This window comes from Centroberyx affinis, unplaced genomic scaffold (genome assembly GCF_046629955.1).
Source record: "Centroberyx affinis isolate AG114_WGS23_722 - 3 ecotype Tasmania unplaced genomic scaffold, CSIRO-AGI_Caff_v1 ptg003669l_1, whole genome shotgun sequence".
Taxonomy (NCBI): domain Eukaryota; kingdom Metazoa; phylum Chordata; class Actinopteri; order Beryciformes; family Berycidae; genus Centroberyx; species Centroberyx affinis.
In genome coordinates this window covers 1-20,438 of record NW_027281570.1, presented here as the reverse complement: position 1 = coordinate 20,438, position 20,438 = coordinate 1, and the positions used below count along the sequence as shown (strand labels likewise).

Genomic DNA, 20,438 nt, shown 5'->3' with positions numbered 1-20,438 from the left:
TGCTTTCTATTCTCTATTATGTGTTTTCTATTCTCTATTATGTATTTCTAGGTTTTAACTGTCCAGGGACTGCAGATGAAAATTAGCCTCTGTCTACCTCTGGCACATTTTCCCCTTCTAATGTGCTCTGTATCTGTCAAATAAATGAATAAATGAAATGAAATGTGACACAGATCAGATTTTTTTCAGAAAAAAAAGTGTGAAAAAAAAAAAGATCAGTACAATTCAAACGGCTGCTACAGAGCGTGTGGTTCTGTTTCCCATGGTTCTCTCAATACAGTTTGACTTAAATAAAATGTTTGCTGCTGTTTTTCCACACGGTGTCACAGAGGTTCACATGTTTTGTCAGTGTTTCTTCCCCAGCTCAGTCTGCTGCAGGAGAACTGACTCAGGGAATCTGTACGCTTTACAAAATCGGGGAATTTGACAGTGAATTGTTTACAAGCCGAATTTTGACTGGAGCCAGAAGAGAGTGACTGGCATTCTGGGGTGAGAATGCGAAGATAAGATCTATTTATGAATCTAAGTATCTCTTTATTTATGTGTTTATGTGATAACAACAGGTCCACGTTTTGTAAAGTTTGCTAAAATCCTACTTCTTGGATCCCAAACCTTCCATGTGTTCCAAGTGAGAAATCAAATAACCACAGGCTGATTCAGTCGACAGTCTGTGACACTGACACCCATCCTGAAGAGAAACGAGTCTGATCTGAGTGGCAGCTGACCGCCTTCACTGTCCCGCACGCCGGACAACAACAAGGACAACCACAGAAGAAGACACACACACGGCCTGCAGGACGGGAAGTGATGGTAACTCTGTGTCTGGTTAGCTAGTCGACTCTAACGGATCTATTCAGAAAAACTGTAGTTCTCTGTTAAAACCGCCAAAATGCCAAAACCCACCACTCTGCAGGATCGACCTCAGGAACCGTCCCAGAAACGTCACACATGTTGTTTCTAACATGTGTCAGTCTATCATCATGGTTGTGTGACCCTTACTTGGTATATTAGAATATTGGCAGGTGTGTTTCTTTGTTTCTGTCTTCGGATGAAAGTGAGAAATATGACGAACATCATGTGACACTGAAGAAGAAGAAGAAGAGCAGACTCCAGACCAGTTTGTCTTCTGCTGGACGTTCAGGAAGAAGATTTATTCACTTCCACCCCACTGATGGAAACAGTTTGTGTGTCAGTTGTGTGTAGTAAACAGTTTGTGTGTCAGTTGTGTGTAGTAAACAGTTTGTGTCAGTTGTGTCAGTGTTTCCCTCTGTCGCTCATGACTTGCTGTATCTGTCTGTTGAGCTCGGAGATGATCCGGTCCTCATGTGTGTAAACTCCGGTCCGCAGCAGCGTGTCTCTCTCCTCCAGCAGACGACTCAGATGCTCGTCGGCGCTCTCGCTGAGGCCGGGGCCGGGGCCGGGGCCGGGGGCGGGGGCGGGGCCAGACAGGGAGGAGGCGGGGCCTAATCTGTCCTCCTGCTGCTTCAACCTGTGGAGGCAAGGAGGAAAAAAAAAAAGTAGTAATTTTCTTACTCATCTGAGAGACAGAAAATAATGAGAATAATTACAATAATAATAATATAATGCAGTGATTCTCAAACTTTTTCATATCAAGGACCCCTAATTTAGTCCACATTAAGGCCATGGACCCCCATTTGATGAGATTTTGTCTCTCGGACCCAAATATTTTTATTGTCAGATATGATTTTGTCCAGAATTCCATGACAGTCTGTATTGTAGGTAGAGAGATAACAGATATGATCAGAACAGTCATTCTTCTACATTCTCTAATTGTGCTAACATCTTGAAATAATGAAATAATGCTGAAGTTTAACAATTCATCAGTTTGTTGGGGACCCCTGGAACCCCATCAAGGACCCCTGGTGGTCCAAGGACCCCACGTTGAGAACCACTGATATAATGTATTAGCATTTTTCAAAAAAGTATTTTAACAATCAAATAAAAGTAAACATCTCACTCATGAAATGAATTAGAACAAGTCAAACAAGAAGGCACCACAAGATTAAAAAGACAGGGATAGATTATATTGTATATATAATCATAAAAATAATAGGATAAAACACATCACATAAAAGCAAGTCTATGAAAACAGGTTTTAAGAATTGATTTAAAAGATGATCGATCCAGAGCCAAAAACTCAACTTCAGTCTTCATGCAGCAGTTTTTCCACACTTGTTTTAAAATTAAATTACAAAACTTTTCCAGAACTTTATACCAACTTTGAGACTCACAGCAGCCGCTTTTTGTTGCATTTTTTCTAAAGTACTCCTGTACATTTTATTTTCAAGTCTTCTTAGTATCGCTATTTAAAATTTGTTGCCTTTTCCAAAGGTGAATGATATTTTTACAACTTAACTGTCAAATTTCATGACCATGAGAGCTTTGCTCACAGGAGGTAAAAATGTCATCAGTAAAATCTCAGAATGAATCCTGAACCCAGCAGGTGAGCAGTGAAGAAAAGCCAGAACTGGACTGATGTGATTTCATCTGTTTGTACCAGAAAAAATCTAAATCAGCTTCTGCTTTTTCAACAAGCTGGAGACTTAAAATAAACTTTTGATTGATGCCAAAATACAGAAAGTCACAGCAGTCTAAACACAAGATAAAAACATGAATGACTTTCTCCACATTACTAAATAAAAATGCCTTAGACATAAACAGTAAATGTGCCAAAATTGTCATAGTAGCTGACATCATCATCATCATCATCATCATCATCATCATCATCATCACCTGTTGAGTTCGTTCCTGATGCTGTCCAGTTCCTGTCTGTCCGTTCGGACCGCCTCCTTCTCCTCGGTTGCTAGGTAACGCAGCCTCATGGCCTCGAGCTCCGCCTGCTGCTTCTTCAGACGATTCATGGCGTTCTCCTGCTCCCGCTACACACACACACACACACACACACACACACACACACACACACACACACACACAGACACACACACACAAATAAACACATACACACATAAGCATGTTGGTGCTGTGGACATCACTTACATTCGTTCCCTAGTCCTCACACTACACCACTTTTCAGATGATGTTTTGATTGTCGTTTTTGATCGAACATGTTTTTTACAAGTCTTGATGTCCTGTAGTGTGAGCTGGTCAACCAATCAAATCTAAATGGAGACTAGCGATAGCCAATCAGAGGTGAGTGCCAAGGAAGGGGAAAAAATACAGAAAGTCTATTGTGAAAGTCTAAGTATATTGTGATTTTATGTTTCCACAATTAATCAAGTAATTTTGGTGATATTGAAGTATTTGTTATATTTTCAATCCCGTTGAAAGTCCCGGTGTAAAATATCAAGCGCTCCCATTGCGCCTGACCAATCAGAACCTTTGAACGCTCATCGTGCATCATGTGACCGAAAGGAAAGTTCAGATGAAGAAGCAGCAGAGAAACTTTACAGAGAGACTCTTTGGAAAAACAAAGTGACGAGCAAAGAAAGAACAGATTGGCCCGACGTTAGACAGGGAAATCCTAAAAAAACAAAGTGAAAACATACAGTATATGTTAAGGTGCAAAAAATATTATTTTGTTTGAAAGCCCTGGCCCCTCCCCCTGACCTCTGACCCCTCTGGAGAAACGCATGCAGAAGATGCCAAGAAGCTACATAATTCCTCACTACACTGTGTGGAGTTTATGGTGATTGAGGCGCTCTAAAAAAAAAAAAGCCGTGAGAAATTTGTCACGAAATGTTTCACATTTTCATAAAAACACCCTGAGAAAAATACTGAACGACTCAAAGAATGCTCACAGAGACCAACACTAACAAGGGAAGAATAGAAAGAAAACTTAATAAAGCTGTCAGAAAGTCATATTTCTCTCAGCTGCTCCGCTCTCCAGCTCCGACCGGCCCGGCTTCCCAAAATTATCCCGAATACTAAAATCGTCTCTTTCTATTGGCCGACAGCGGGACGACACTAAATCACTGGAACGGCCCAGACGGGGAAAGAAAAACCATCGTTTGCTGTCACAGCTTACTTTTGTATCTGGGCTGCTCTCGCCTCTTAGTTTCTGAGGGATTGGGAAGCTCCCAGTGTGAATGTGTGTAACTGTATGAAAGTGAAGTGTGCTCCAGAGCTGTGACCAAGTCAACTTCACTTGAGTCCCAAGTCAGTCTCAAGTCTCGAGGCACAAGTCTCAAGTCTAAATGTAGAAAAAGTCAAGTGAGAAGAAATCAAGAGTCCAGTATCAATTTAATATCTTAAAGAAAACTAAATATCTAGGACTTTTCAATGCAATATGGTTTTAATAGGATAAAAACTTGGTAAGAGCATCATGAGTTTGATTTCTATAATCAGTTTCAACTTCAATAAATTCAATCATTCCATACAAATTCAGAAAACAGAATTTAAATTCAGTCGTCTGCTGGAACAAATCTCATCACTTTCAATCTGAGTCATTTACACAAACACAAGATCTCAAGTCAAGACTTTAGAAACCTTTTCAAGTCATCAGAGTACAAGTCAGAGTCAAGTCCCAAGTCACCAGAACCCAAGTCAAGTCAAGTCTCAAGTCTTCTCTTCATGCGTCAAGTCAAGTCTCAAGCAATGCACATTGTGACTTGAGTCCCCACCTCTGGTGTGCCCAGTCCACTTTCCCTGTATAAAAAAAGCTTTAAAAAGAGACGGGAGAAAAAAGGGAAAAAATGCCAACGAGCAGACTGGAGGCAGTGGGACGTGGATTTGGGAAACTGGGGTCCGTCTGTGTTTTCCTCTGATAGAGAGCAGAGCTACTGGCAGTTTGATTCGAGATGGGAAAACTAACATTTTCAGATTGCTACTCATCTACTCCCTCTCTCTCTCTCTCTCTCTCTCTCTCGCTCACACACACACACACACACGGAAAGTTTTCATTTTCACACGCTTGCCCACCTCACCTTCCCACAAAAAATGCACACTCACATATCAAAACACACACACAATCTCTCGTTAACGTATTACTCACTCAACACACACACACACACACACACACACACACAGCGGTGTGTTGACACAGGCCCGGCTCTCTGTGGACCATTAGCGGTCAGTATTACAGGCCGTTTTAAGGCTAATTACTAGAAAAACAAACGCGCTAAACATTTTCTCTAGTGCCCGCTGCCAAGGACAATCTGAGGCTAAACCCTGAAACAATTAGAGAAGGTAATACTGAGAGGGAAAGAGAGAGAGAGAGAGAGAGAGAGAGAGAGAGAGAGAGAGAGAGAGAGAGAGAGAGAGAGAGAGAGAGACAGAGAGAGAGAGAGAGAGAGAGAGACAGAGAGAGAAACAGAGAGAGAGAGTGAAAGAGAGAGCAAGACAGAGCAAGAGAGAGAGAGAGAGAGAGAGAGAGAGAGAAGGTAGGTTCTGGAAGGAAAAACTTTAGCTACTAAAACTACGGATCAGAACCTAAAATAGACGTCATAAATCTCCCATCAACCCCCTCTGGTGCTGTCATGGAGGTCCAATGGAGAACTGGCTGTTAGTTAATAAAGTGTAAATCTGCACCAAGCAGCTGGAAGCAGAGAGCAGCTGAGTCAGCTTGTTGTGGTGTGGCTGTAGATCCATTCAGTAACGTTCTCAGTAAAAGTGAATAGTGTGATAAGGTGGATTTGTTTCCAAATGTAGGTTACTGTGACACAGTAAACTGTCTTGTCTTTAGCCCTAGTCTCTACTGCAAAACATGAAGAGTTGGAGCTTGAGAAGAGTCAGCTCAGTTAACCTGAACAAACTGTTAGCTAGCTAACTAGCCAGCAAACACACTGATGTTAATGTGAACACGCTAACGCTAGCTGCTACTAGCTACGTTAGCTAGTGTGCTAATCAGATGTGTCAACAACAAGACAGTGATGGTTAGCTGACCAGATACTATGGTTAGCTAGCTAACAAGCTGACATTATCTAAACACTAAATCAATCAGATGATCAGTGATGAAATGATCAGTTCAGTCAGAAACAGACAGAAATTAACCGTCTGTTCAATTCTGTTGAGACGACAGAAACACAGTCAGCTGTTCACAGAGCTGATCATCCAATATGGCCGCCAGAGGGGGGGTTACATCACCAGAAAGTCCTCTATAGGTCGTGGGATGTTACTGGTGGGTCTCCACATGACAAGAGTATCCTGAAGGCAGAAAATCAAACTGGGAGCCAGAGAGCTGAAATCACATCAGTAAACTGATCATCTCTTAGGTTTACAGTACATCATCTCCACAAATGCGCCGTGGGACTGACAAAGAATCTGTACTTGTTTAAATATTTTTCAAAAACGCCGAAAAAACAAATTAAGTGGAAAAAGCTGCGTCCCGTCTCAGAGGAATTCGTACGAAACATAACTCACGTCACGCCAGAAACACGATCCGGTTCCTCTGTCGGTGTGGTGCGGCTCTGGGCCGGGGCGACCAGCACATGACTTCTGCCCCGCGCTCCCCCGTCCCGCCCGCTCCGTCCAACTCAAACAGGTCAGACGATGGGTAAACCAGAGACAAGCTGTGAGCTGGAGCGGGACGGGGTGGAGGTGGGGGTGGGGATGCTGGAGGAAAAGCAGGAGGGCAGGAACGGGGTTTGAGACAGTCGGGGGGGGGTTGAAGTCGGGACTGCATGACCAGGGAATGACTTCTCCTCCCCCAGTTTCTCATCTCCCCTCCATTACTCCCCTCTCCACTTTAAGAGGTCAACAGTCCAGAGCAGCTGGGAAAGGCTGTCTATCTACATTTCTCTCACACACACACACACACACACACACACACACACACACACACTCTCAGCTCAACTTTAGTTTTCTGTGCCGGCCTGTCAGATTGCGTCGGGGCCGCTCGCCACCTGTGGGAGTTCAGGAGTAGTTTTTCACCTCCGCTGGACGAGCTTTTTCATGGATGTGATGAATACAACACAAAGGCAGAAAGGAGGACAACTGGGACCGACATTAGAGATAAATGAGTGTATTTCCCTAACAGCTGAAATCACAGAAAAACATGAAGAAAAAAAAACCTCAAATCCCTGTTTTCTGTAAGGATCTGACAGATCGGGGCTCGGATAGCGAGACACCTGTGGGGGTTCAGGGGCAGTTTCCCAGCTCCTACATACAGGATTTTAAGTTATTAAAATGATTTAAACCAGGAAAGTCAGCAAAGGTTACAGTGATACAGGAACAGATAACCTCTCTTAACTTTTTGTGCCACTAATCCAAATCTTCTCATGGCTGTCTAAACAGCGGAGTACATCTACACTCAAAAAACGCTGAAAACAAAGTTAAGGTAATTTATGCACTTTATGTCTAAAGAGACGAAGAAGTCTGTGTTTTGTCTTTTTCAAGCCCAAATATTGGGACAGTGAGTTAAAGTTGGTCTTTTTTAAAATGTTAAGAACTGGGACAGGGAGCTAAGGTCATTTTTAAGCCCAAGTATCAGGACGAGGAGCTGAAGTCGGTCTTTTAAAAACTAACAGGAGCTGCAGACCAGACGCGAGTTCACAGTTTCACCTCCATTCATTAGTCTATGAGAAGAGAAAAGCTGTGTGTGCATGGAATAACGGGATATGTGACAATGGGAACCAGGTCTATGATGAGAAAAGTTGAAAAAAATGTATGCACATGAGCACAGCGGTTGTAATGTGAAAACTAATCACATCTGGGCAAAAAGCTGGAGATCGCTGGTCTTCCTGGTGTGGAAGCAGCGGTCTCCTAAAAGCTGCTAACTTTGGCGCTGGTAGGCTAAAAAACTCACGTTAGCCTGCTAGCCAAGCTATCCCATCACATCCAAATCAATATCAGAACCCATCGTCTATCGGTCTGACGACAGATTAGACTCCGGGGGCGACGGCCAATATTTGGGGGTTTCCGGTGTAGCCAGCAGACATCCGGGCCAAGACTTCCTCTTCCGTGCGCCGGTCATTGTTTACAGTCCGATTAGCGACTCGAGACGAGAGAATGGAGTCGGAGTTGAGAGACGACGTCTCATATGCAGATATCTGTTTATAGAGATTAGCCGAAATGTCGTCCGGACCTAAAACACCTACAGAAAGTATTGATGTTTGTGTTTTGTGTGGAGAAACGTTCGACTCTCGCGTCTCAAGTTGCTAATCGGACTGTAAACAATGACCGGCGCACGGAAGAGGAAGTCTTGGCCCGGATGTCCGCTGGCTACACCGGAAACCCCCAAATATTGGCCGTCGCCCCCAGAGTCTAATCGTGGTCAGACCGATAGACGATGGGTTCAGAGATTGCATCCAAATAGATGTAGCCATTTAGCTAGGTAGCTCGCTAGTGCTTTACTCTCTGATTTCCGTAAGCATGCTTATAGATTATATTTGGGAAAAATTAAGTGAACAAAATGATAAAATACAACACAGGTCTCCATAAACAAACATGGTTAAACTGAGAATTTGCTTGGATGCTTGTTCCCAAAACACCCAATGAAACGGCCGTGACCTGCGACAATGCACCTTAAGTATTGGAATAGGGAGCTAAAGTTGATCTTTTTCAGCCCAGGTATTGGGACAGTTAGCTATGGTTGGTCGTTTTAAGCCTAAGTATTGGGCCAGGAAGCTAAAGTTGGTCTTTTTAAAATTGGGGTTTCAGGTTTCAGAAACCCTGAGATGATCTGTACCACAAAAGAGTGAGCCACCATCTCCAGTGCTGTGTGAGGTCAGTGTTTGCAGGGTTGGAGCAGTGTTCACAGGCTGGTCTGCTGGGTGAGAGACTGATAGCAGCAGATAAGACACATAAGACCAGAGGCTGGGAATGTGGTCTGTCTGTCCGCGATAGAGGCCGCCGGTCTGGGTCTGGGTTTCCATCGTCTGGTCGACTCCAACACTGAACAGCAGAAAATCCTCTGTGACGGCATTTGGACGTCGTTCCCACTCTGGTCTTGATGTAATAATCCAGGACTTTTCCATCATTTTAAGGGGTGAACAGTCTGGTTTCCACTCCAGTTGGACTGAAAACCATCTAACGCAATGACTGTGTGAAACAAGTTGAAAGACACATTCATCTTTTAGAATGTAGTCGGAGGCAGAGTTCCCACTGTAGCCCTGATGCAGGATTCCATTACTTTTCCATGACGTTCCATAAATCAGAGCGCTTCCATGACCTAAAACTGATCTTCCTTTCTGGCTTGTTAATGACGTTTTTCAGTCTGGCTTCCACTCCAGTTGGGCTGAAAACCATCTAACGTAATGATCGTGTGAAACAAGTTGGGAAATACACATTACATTGTAAAATTCCTTGAAATTCCCCAACTTCCCAAGAGAATTGGTCAAATTCCTTGACTTCCTCTGTCTGGAATACATCTCTCAAAATTCAATGATATTCTAGGAATTTCATGACCAACAGGCATTTTCTAAAACTCTCACTGACCAACCAGAAAAGTAAATGACAACAGTTCATCAGAGAGAGAGAATCTCAGTGGATTTCTCCTTTAAGCCTTTAAAAACGACCAACTTTAGCTCGCTCTCCCAAAACGAAGGCTTTAAAATGCCAAATTAAGCTCTCTGACCTACTACCAAGACTTTAAATATGCTAAATTTAGCTTCCTGACTCAATAATAAGCTCTGTCCCAATAATTTACCTTTAAACTTAAGCTCTCTGTCCTAATATTTCTGCTTTAAAAAGACCAACTTAAGCTCCCTGTCCCAATATTTTGGCTTTATAACGGACCAAGTTTGACTCACTGTCCCAGTACCTCACTATTGTCTGGATATTAATTCTCACTCTGCGTCTCCGGCCGCCCGCACCTCCTGGGTTGAAAAGCACATTATTCCTCGGACAAGAATTTTTATGATCCGACTTGAGCTAAACAGCCGCCATGCGAGGCGCTGAGAGGAGAGAATAAATAGGCGAAGCGAGGCCGCGGAAAACCAAACAAGCGCCGGCTTTAAGAAACCGCCCGGGCCGAGACGGATGGTCGTGTAAACACACGCCTGATATTTCATAAAAAGCGAGAGTGTGACATCTGAATAGTTAGCGCCCCGGCTAGCTTATTGCTCAACGCAATCCCAGGGAAGATTAATAGGCGGGGGGCGACACTCAGCGCCGAACCCCCTTAGAGCTGCATAAATCACACTGTGTTTTCTTTACAATGATCTGGCACTTAGAGAGGAGAGGAAGGAGGGATGGGGAGGAGAGGGAGAGAGAGAGAGAGAGAGAGAGAGAGAGACTGTGAATTTAGAGAATAAAGAGAGCGAGGGAAAGAACGAAAGAAAGAACTGTAAAACAGAAAATGAGAAGAGATTGGGAAAGAGATGTGGAAGAGGAGAGGGAAGAAAAAAGAAAGAAAAAGTGAGAGATCGGAAAGGGGGAAAGGGAAGAGTTGAGGAAGAGAGAGAATGAGGGAGGGAGGGATGGAAGGGAGCAAAAGATTAAAGAGTGAGAGAGGAAGAGAATGATGGAAAAGTAAAGGAGAGAGAAAATGATAGACTAGGAGGGAGAGAGAGAGAGAGAAGCTGTGAATTTAGAGAATAAAGAGAGAGCGAGGGAAAGAACGAAAGAAAGAACTGTAAAACAGAAAATGAGAAGAGATTGGGAAAGAGAGATGTGGAAGAAGAGAGGGAAGAAAGAAAGTGCAAAAGAACGAGAGAGAGAGAGTATGTTACAGTGAAGAGAAAGAAGAAAGAGAAAAGGATAGGTTGAGAAAGAGGGAAGACAGATGAAGAGAGATGGAGGGAGGAAGGGAAGGAAAGAGGGAATGAGAAAGAGAACGAGTGTGAGAGACTGCAAAGAGAAAAAAGAAAGAGAAAAAGCGAGAGATCGGAAAGGGGGAAAAGGGAAGAGTTGAGGAAGAGAGAGAATGAGGGAGGGAGGGATGGAGCAAAAGATTAAAGAGTGAGAGAGGCAGAGAATGATGGAAAAGGAAAGGAGAGAAAATGATAGACTAGGAGGGGAGAGAGAGAAATAGAGAGAGAGAGAGAGAGAGAGAGGGAGAGAGAGAGGAAAAGTGTCCTTCCAGTTTTCCAGCTGGTTAATGTCAGTAACAGTTATTAGTTTGCTCAGATAAGGCCTTTGTGTGTGTGTGTGTGTGTGTGTGTGTGTGTGTGTGTGTGTGTGTTTACATTAGTCTTAGGCTGGCTAAAGGCCCCACTTAGTGCAGTCCTCTGTGTGTGTGTGTGTGTGTGTGTGTGTGTGCTCTGTTAAGGACTGATGGCTCTCACACATTTCATTGTCTACTTCACCTTGGCTAAATATTTGGCTCTGGTGTAAAAACACACCTCACTCACTCACACACACACATACACACACACACACACACGTTGGCTCTCTTACTCACACGCACACACATACACACTCTCTCTCTCTCTCTCACACATACGCACACTCTTTCATACACGCACACAAACACACACTCGCTCTCTTCCTAACACACACACACACACTTTCTCTTTCATCCTCATTCTACACACTCGCTCGCTGACACACACATTCTTTAACTCTTACACACACACTCTGTCTCTCTCTCTCTCTCACACACACACACACTCTCTCTCTCTCACACACACACACACTCTCTCTCTCTCTCACACACACACACACCTAACACATGCACTGAATCAATCACACACTCATTTGACGTGTGCAAAAGTGTGCACATGCTCTCTTGCCTTCACTCACACACACATACGAGTACACAGATCTATGCACAGGTACCCACGCACCCATGACACACACACACACACACACACTCCTACACACACACACACACACACACATACCCCTGACGTCAGATGAGGGATGGCGGCGCGGCTCAGCTCGGCTTCCTCCGCTCTGCTAAATGTCCTAACACTGTCAGCTCGTCTGCAGCAGCAGATTACAGCGAGCGGCACATCGCACAAACGCACAAAAACTACAATTATCTCCGGTGAAATATGGCTGCTGTCAGGACAGAAACACAGAAACACAGAAACACAGAAACACCCGGCTGAGCGTTTCTGGGTCTGAGTCTGAGTGGGAGTGGGAGGTGTGTCTGCTGTTTTTAGAAATACTGTCACGTTTACGTCGATAGTGATAACCAAAACGATAATTTGTTTATTTTTCGAAACCCCCGGTGCAGAAACACGACATTCACCATTAGTGGCATAAACAAAAAAAAAAGTAGGCCTATGCTTTTATTTTGAAGGTAAACCCACCTTACTTCCTGTCTTATTCTGTCCTCCTCTGTCTGGCTTGACGCAGCTGATTCTACACTCGCTCTCTCAGTTTAACTGAAGCAACGCAAATGAAACCGTTTCTGCAAAGTTGGCTACTTGATAGAGTTATCTGATCAATAAAGTACTAATAATATTAATAAAAATGCACTTAGACAACAGTCTTTTTAATGCACCGGTCACTTTACCCCATCTGTTATCATTCCTCTAAGTTGATCTGCTACTTGGACTTTATTCTTGTACTTTTGTTGTTTTTTAAGTCTTACATCCATGAATGTATGCAATTTGTATTTATGTGGTGGAGTGGGAGGGGGGTCATGTGTTTTTGTCATGTATGTTATCATGTGTCTTTTATGTCATGTCATACTTGATGTCCTTGTTGTTAATGTTGTTCTGTTATGAACACACTGAGACAAATTCCTAACAATAAAGTAGGCGCCCCAATAACTTTCAGACAGCATACAAAGAAATATCTTGCCAAATAACAGGATATGCACATACCCCTACATGTATGTATGTCTGATTGTTGGGTTATGTTATTTTATATCCTCAAATTCTTGCCTTCGTCTATCTCTATCTCTATATCTATTAAGTGTTTTTTTTTCTTTGTTTTTATGTTTAATTGTACTGTTATCTGTTATCACTTTGTCCTTAATTTCACTCATTTGTATATCTGCTTAGCTTGCCTGATTGTTTTTATATCCTAAGTTGACTGTACTTTCTTATTGTATGTCTGTATTGTATTTCTATGTTTAGGACCCCAGGAAGACTAGAGGCTCATCCATGTGCTTCTAATAGGGATCCTTAAATGAACATAAACATAAACACTCTTTTAAAAGTAGACTTAAAACATTTCCAATCACTGCTGCCTTTAACTCAGTCTTTTGATGTAATGCACTAATGTTGGCTTTTTAGAGTAAATGTCTGCTGCTGTTTTACTTCTATATGCACTTTAAATTGTCTATGTCCTCTGCATGTGTGCATGTGTATGTTCTTATTTTATTTTAATAAACATGTATTGCTCTTATTTTGGCTTTGTGAAATGTGCTATGAAAATAAAATTTGATGTTTGACCAGACTTCTTCTTGTGTTGTATGGCAACTGACACAAGGATATGGAGGGATTCTGTTTACAACTCGCCAGCCAATAGCGCGCTCTCTGCCTCGCCCCAACCTCCTCTATTGGTTGGCAAGAAACGACGTTACTGTTTCCTTTAGCGCAACATCACATTTTTATTCTCTGTCCTTTTTGGTCCACTAATCTTTTATTCTGTTGTCATGTCTATAACTTTTGTCCCATGTTGTTGCTTATTGTTGTCGTTGGTATGTTTCTCCTTGTGTTTTACTTTTACTTTGTATTTTAATGTTCTTTTGTACAGCAATTTGGTCCGCTTATGCTGTGTTTAAACGTGCTCTAGAAATAAACTTTACTTACTTACTTAACATCGAGAGGTAAATACAGGCCTTGTGGACCCACAGTGAAGGCCTTTGGCTACAAGACACTTGAATCATGCTGCAGGAGCTGTTCAGAGAAATGTTGATGCACATTTTCTGCCATTTTTGGAACTCTACAACTAGTCATCATTCACTTCTATCGTTTTTTGGCTGATATGAAACTGCAGCAGTGAAATGTCTGTGTGTTTGGTTGTCCTGTGAACTTCCATGGAGTTTCCACTGACATGAAGTAGATGAGTACATGACAGACTTCCTGTGGTGTACGGTACCTGTTTGAACCTGGCCAGCTCTTTTAAGGCTCGCCCCCACTGCTGCTTGTAGTGCAGCTTGGACTTGGTGGTGGACTCCAGCTTCCTCTCCAGCTCCACCTTTAACAGTCACAGAGCAGAAACATCAGTCCAACACACCTGAAACGCTCCGGACAGAGTTATAATACTGACACTGGAGACTAACACACCTGCTCTAGACTGAGCAGGTTGATCTCTTATCTGATGTTCTGAATAATTAGTACTAATTATACTGGTAGAAATACTAGTTATTACGAGTTAAATACCTTCTCTAGACTGAGCAGGTTGATTTCTGACTGCAGTCTGATCTCAGGTCTGACGTTCTGCTGTTCTCTGAAGAGCTGGAACTCCTTCTCCAGCTGCTTGTACCTGGACTCCCCATCTGCTATCTGGAGAATAGAACAGAATGGAATGGGATAGGATAGGATAGGATTGGATAGAAGAGAAGAGAAGAGAAGAGAAGAGAAGAGAAGAGAAGAGAAGAGAAGAGAAGAGAAGAGAAGAGAAGAGAAGAAGAGTTGAGTTTATTATTTATAGATTAGCACAGTGGTTCTCAACCTTTTTGGCTCATGACCCCTTAAAACGAAGCGATGTCTACTCGCAGTCCCGGTCACAAGCAAATAGAGTTTAAACCAACGAATGATTTTCCCTTTTCAGGTCGTTTCATTTGATTCATTATCAGAGGAGGCACAGAGGCTAAAAACAATTCAGTATTTTACAAGAAAAAAAGTAAAAATTAAGTAAGAATCTGAAAAAATAGACATGATAAAACATTTGTATAGTAGAAATATGTTTTTTTCCTATTCCATAAATCACCCGCGGCCCCCCCAAAATTATCTTGCGACCCACTGGGGGGTCCTGACCCCCAGGTTGAGTACCACTGGATTAGAATATGGCAACGTCCTCAATGCCTGCAGTATCATATTCATACACACATAGGTACACACTAAGGCTGGGCGATATAGTGAAAATTCACCAAACCCGACACTGGCTCTCTCTCACCGACCAGATGTTCTACATGTCGGTCTGTTCAGTGAAGACTTTGTCAAGTAGCCAACTTTGTATACAGTTTCATTTGTGTTGCTTCAGTTAAACTGAGAGTCGAGCTTCAAAGCAGCAGAGCGAGTGTAGGATCAGCTGCGTCAAGCCAGACAGAGGAGGACAGAATAAGACAGGAAGTAAGGTGGGTTTACCTTCAAAATAAAAGCATACCTTTTATATTTCTGACACTAACGGTGAATGTAGTATTTTCTTCACCGGGGTTAGAAAAATAAACAAATTATCGTTTCATTTATCATTTTATATTATATTATATATTGAGGTAAATATGACAGTATACAGTGATAATCTCAGGCCATATCGCCCCGCCCTAGTACACACACACACACACACACACACACACACACTCCCTCTCCCAGTACCTGCTGCAGCAGCCTGGCTCTCTCCTCCTCCATCAGGCGGGCCTTGTCTCTCTCCAGCTCCACCCGGTGGTCACAGTCCAGCCTCAGCCTCCTGCTACTCTCCTGCTGCTCCCTCTGGCTCAGGTCGTGCTCGGCCCGCAGCTCCCTCTGCAGCCTCTGGGTCTGTGGGTGTGTGTGTGTGTGTGTGTTGGTGGGGTTGGGGGGGGTTGGGGGAGACGACGACATATCTTTAAAACCAAGATTTCATGGCGTTTCTGACTGCTTTAGATTTTACACAGTGGAGATTAACAGCAAATATGGGAGAAAGAGGGAAACCTGAGGCCCTGTTGTGTCTGAAATTAACTTTCAGCTCACTTGCCAAGGGCCAGGAACTATTTATGTACCTGCCAAGAATAATTTTTACCAGTCAAAATAATTAATATACATTTTTCATAGAAATACGTCACCCCGAACCTATTTTAAAAGCTGTTTTGTATGTATAGTCAGACTCTGTGTGAAACATCTAATAAAGAGGCTGTGAGATTTAAAACTTGCTCACTCACATATGAAATGTTTATTTTTCTCTCTGTCTTTCTCTTTGGTGCCTCACACCTGCTGTATATGGGGAGTAACATTAAGTTTAAGCTAGTTAACCATCCAGACAGTAGAGAAACCGAAATCTAGATGTTACCACTTTGTGTAGAGCATAAAACTGTACAGTGTAGAGTGTGTATCAGTTCATTCAGTCGTATACACTGCATATAAGATCAATACTGTGAAGTATTGTATCAGGGACTCATCTGGTCTCACCTCCATCTCAGTGTGAGCCAGCTGCTTCTCTCTGTTCTCCAGATCAGACAGAGTCTTCTGCAGCTGCTCCTCCAACAAGTTATACTCTATCTCCTGGAGAGGGAGAGAGAGAGAGAGAGAGAGAGAGAGAGAGAGAGAGAGAGAGAGAGAGAGAGAGAGAGAGAGAGAGAGAGAGAGAGAGAGCGAGAGAGAGTGGGAGGGAGGGAGGGAGGGGGAGGGAGAGGGAGAGAGAGAGAGGGAGGGAGAGAGAAAGAGAGAGAGAGAGAGAGAGAGACACAGAGAGAGAAAGAGAGACAGAAAGAGAAACAGAGAGAGAAACAGACAGAGAGAGAGAGAGAGAGAGAGGAGAGAGAGAGAGAGAGAGAGAGAGAGAGAGAGAGAGAGAGCGAGAGAGAGTGGGAGGGAGGGAGGGAGAGGGAGAGAGAGAGAGGGAGGGAGAGAGAAAGAGAGAGAGAGAGAGAGAGAGAGAGACACAGAGAGAGAAAGAGAGACAGAAAGAGAGACAGAGAGAGAAACAGACAGAGAGAGAGAGAGAGAGAGAGAGAGAGAGAGTCACTAACAGCCAGTGGGTAAAAGTGATAAAAGTTCTCCTTTTCCCCATTTTAAAACAGAAATGTCTCCTAAGTCCATATGAATATGAATTATTGTATTATCAGTGTGTGTGTGTGTGTGTGTGTGTGTGTGTGTGTGTGTGTGTGTGTGTGTGTGTGTGTATGTGTGTGTGTGTTCAACTTGGTGTTGACTCTCTACCTTCTTCTTGACCAGAGCTTCTCTCTCTCTGTCCCTCCTCCTCCACTCCTCTGCCAGCGCCTGCATGTGGCTCAGCTCCTTCTTCTTCAGCTGACACACACACACACACACACATCAGAAATGATTAACAACAAACAACAGTTTGGGTTTTTTTTTGGCAGTGTGTCCCATACGTTTTATCTGGGCCGCCTGCCTGGGATAAAGCGCACGGGACACACACTGCCATCCTGACCTTCCACTCCTCTTTACCTGGCTGTCGAACAGATCCTCCTGCTCCTCCTTCCACAGCTCCAGCTCCAGGGCCGTGCGGTACTCCAGGGTCTCTCTGGGCGGGGCGGGGCCCGGCGGGGCGGCGGGGGGCGGGGCGGGGGCGGTAGCGGGTCCGGGCACCGGGGGGTGGGAGGACTTCTGCTTGGGGGCCGGACGTTCGTTCTGTTGCTTTGCAGGAAGATACAAATCAGGATTACTGTAAAACCTGAATGGAAAGCCAGGGCCGGATTCACCAATGTGTTCTTAAGATGGATCTTAAGAAATGACATAAGAGGAAATTTTAGGAAGTTCTTAAGAAGTGCAATTCCTCAATATTTTCTTAGTCTCAGTCAACAGTCTCATTTCTTACAAATTTCTTTAATTTTCCTACTTAAGAACTTCTCAAAATAGGGCCTGCATTAATTCTGGTTAATAAACTTTAGGCTTACTGCCATTGAGGCTAGGAGACAAGGCTAGGAGGCTAGGAGACGAGGTTAGGAGGAAACCCAAAGTGCTTCCATCTACAAAACAATTGGGGGAAAACCTATTTAGAGCAAACTAGAGCAAAGATTTAAACATTGGTTGCTGTTGGTAACTGTAAAATTTGCAGCTTATTTCCAACAGACATGAGACAGAGGCCTACCTGGCCCTACACCAAATAAAGCTTTACAATAAATGTTCATCTTAATGTTAGGTGTAGGGGAAGCTATGAAGAATTTAAACTATAACATAATTATTTAAAATTACCTTTACCTTTTCACTGTAGGAGTTTTAAGACAGGTGAAGGGCGTCTTGAAGTTAAGAAAAAAATCAAGAACAAATTTGAGAACTTTCATTTCAAGAATACCATTTAGTTTTTTCTTAGGAAGAAACATAAGAAGAAAGTTAAGATAATATATAAGAAATGTTTTTGAGAATAGCATTTTTTCCTACTTTTTTTCTTAAGACTAAAGTTAAGAAAAAAATGGCACTTGAGAAGATTTTTTTTTCTTAAGAGGGTTTTGTGAATCCGGCCCCTGGTCTCAAATAACAGCCTGAGTGTTCCAGCAGTGTGGAAAACTTGGCGGCCATGTTTGAACTGATTAACTTTATAATCCCCATGGGGACATTTTTCTTGTGGGTAAGTGTGTACATTAAAAATAAAAAGTAAAGGGCTTGAGAAACAATGCAGACAACATAAAACATAAAATTCAAGTCATATAAAACACAAAATATGAATGATAGCAGTGTGTTTATCCATATAGAAATACAAGATAAAAGGTTTCAGGGATATAATTAGCATATTACAATGAGTTCATGCTCAAAGTATAAGGTGTTCATTTGTAGAATAGTGATTTAACACTAGAAAGGCTAAATGAATTTCGGGAGATTGGGAGATTGTGTCTCAGAAACACACACACACACACACACACACACACACACACACACACACACACACGGCTGCCTCACCTGTGAAGAGTCGGAGACGATGATCTCTTTGGCTTTAACCAATCCCAGGTCCTCCAGTGTCGTCACATAGTACAACTCTGCCACCTTCTCATTGGGACTGGATGGAGACACGCACACACACACACGCACACACACACACACGCACACACACACACACAAATTATATTGTCGCTGTCAGGTGAAAACCTTGCACCTCCAAAATGTCACTTTTGGACATTAACTGACAAGGTTTGAAAGGTTTTCAAAAGCCCCAGGAAGGAAGGAAAGAAGGAAGGAAAGAAAGAAGGAAAGAGTTAGATAGTTATTGTTCTTTTATTAAAGGTCATCTATCAGCCAGTCAGTGTCGTCCACCTCTGTATTAATGAGAAGATGTGCTTAACGTTTGCCTGGGTCCAGACCTTTGACTCCGCCCACTCCACCAGTTGACTGATTCTGGTCTGGCATCGTGACATGAAACAGCGGTTTCTCTTGGTTGAAAAATGATCGGTCCAATGAGCGCCGGGGGGGACTAACGATTAGCCAATCAGAGCCACGGGCGGGACTAACGCCGTTGTAAAGCTGTTGTCAAGCTGTGCGCCAGAACGAAGGAGGAGTAATAACAACAATGGAGACGCTATAGACAAGATAGACGCTGCTATCCAGGCTGTTCTAAATTAGAGCTGCAATGATTAATCGATTAGTTGTCATCTATTAAATTAATCGCCAACTATTTTGATAGTCGATTAATCGGTTTGAGTAATTGTTTAAGAAAAATAAGTCAAAATTCTCTGATTCCAGCTTCTTAAATGTGAATATTTTCTGGTTTCTTTACTCCTCTATGACAGTAAACTGAATATCTTTGGGTTGTGGACAAAACAAGACATTTGAGGACGTCATCTTGGGCTTTGGGAAACACTGATCCACATTTTTCACCATTTTCTGACATTTTATAGACCAAACAACTAATCGATTAATCAACAATGAAAATAATCGTTAGTTGCAGCCCTATTCTAAATCGATTAAAAGTACCAATTACTTTGAAACCCGAACAGCACTCTGCTTTGAAGGCATTTATTCAAAGGGGAGATGATGTTTTCGCATCAGTGTCGACTTAAAATGACATTAGATTCAGGCGGATACGTTGGTCTCTAGTGATTGGTTAGGGAAAATCGAATCCCCCTCCCCCACAGAAATCAGTTAGAGTGGAGGCAATGTCAGACTGAAGATGGAAATGGAGTGGAACGAGTTGACAATTCTGTCCGATATCAGGCAAGTTTAACGTTGCTCCACCTGTGTGTTTTGCGGACAGCTGTCCGGTCCTGGTGCGTCTGTCTCCAGCACTGCTCTCCTGTGGATCCCAGGAACCTGCTCCTCTCAGCACTGAGCAGGTGAGACAGCTGGATGGAGGCCGTTCCTATCAGCTGGTCTCTGCTGCTGGAGTCTCTGTGCCACACCTCCACCACCAGAGGCACTCTACAGCACAGACAAGCACACAGAGACGGTTACAGGTTAAATGTAATGTGACAAAAGCAATGCTGAACTCAGTGTGAAACTGCACCATCTGCTGGCCAGAAGTAACACAGCAAGCATCGAGGAGCATACTATTCTGGGAATGTAACATTGTTAGATAAACTGTGGGGAACATTAATGTCATACTATCAGCACACCCTGTCAACAATGTAGGTACTTTATAAGGATAAGGATGTTTTTATGTTTTTATAAGGATGTTTTATTGTCATTCCAGAACATGTTGTACATGAAGGGGAATGAAATGAGGTACTCAGGTCCCGGTTCAGGTAATAGCAATAATAAAATCAAGAGGAAAGCACACAATAAAAACACCATTATAAAGTAAGTAAATAAATATATAAATGTAAGTATAAATATAAAGTGAGCAAAGTGTGAGGATAGGAATAAGACTGTAAA

At 42.9% G+C, this 20,438-nt stretch overlaps 1 protein-coding gene across 1 annotated transcript; it reads right to left on the bottom strand.

Annotated features, from left to right (window-relative positions):
• Window positions 1-1,254: 1,254 nt before the first annotated feature.
• Window positions 1,255-19,985, bottom strand: LOC139661951 (centrosomal protein of 120 kDa-like; the record flags this gene model as incomplete). Its single annotated transcript, XM_071540542.1, has 10 exons — window positions 1,255-1,489; window positions 2,755-2,900; window positions 13,858-13,956; window positions 14,142-14,264; window positions 15,297-15,458; window positions 16,086-16,178; window positions 16,836-16,925; window positions 17,085-17,273; window positions 18,534-18,630; window positions 19,803-19,985. Coding segments are annotated over 10 exons (1,417 nt in total), but the record flags the coding sequence as incomplete, so codon positions are not given.
• Window positions 19,986-20,438: the final 453 nt, after the last annotated feature.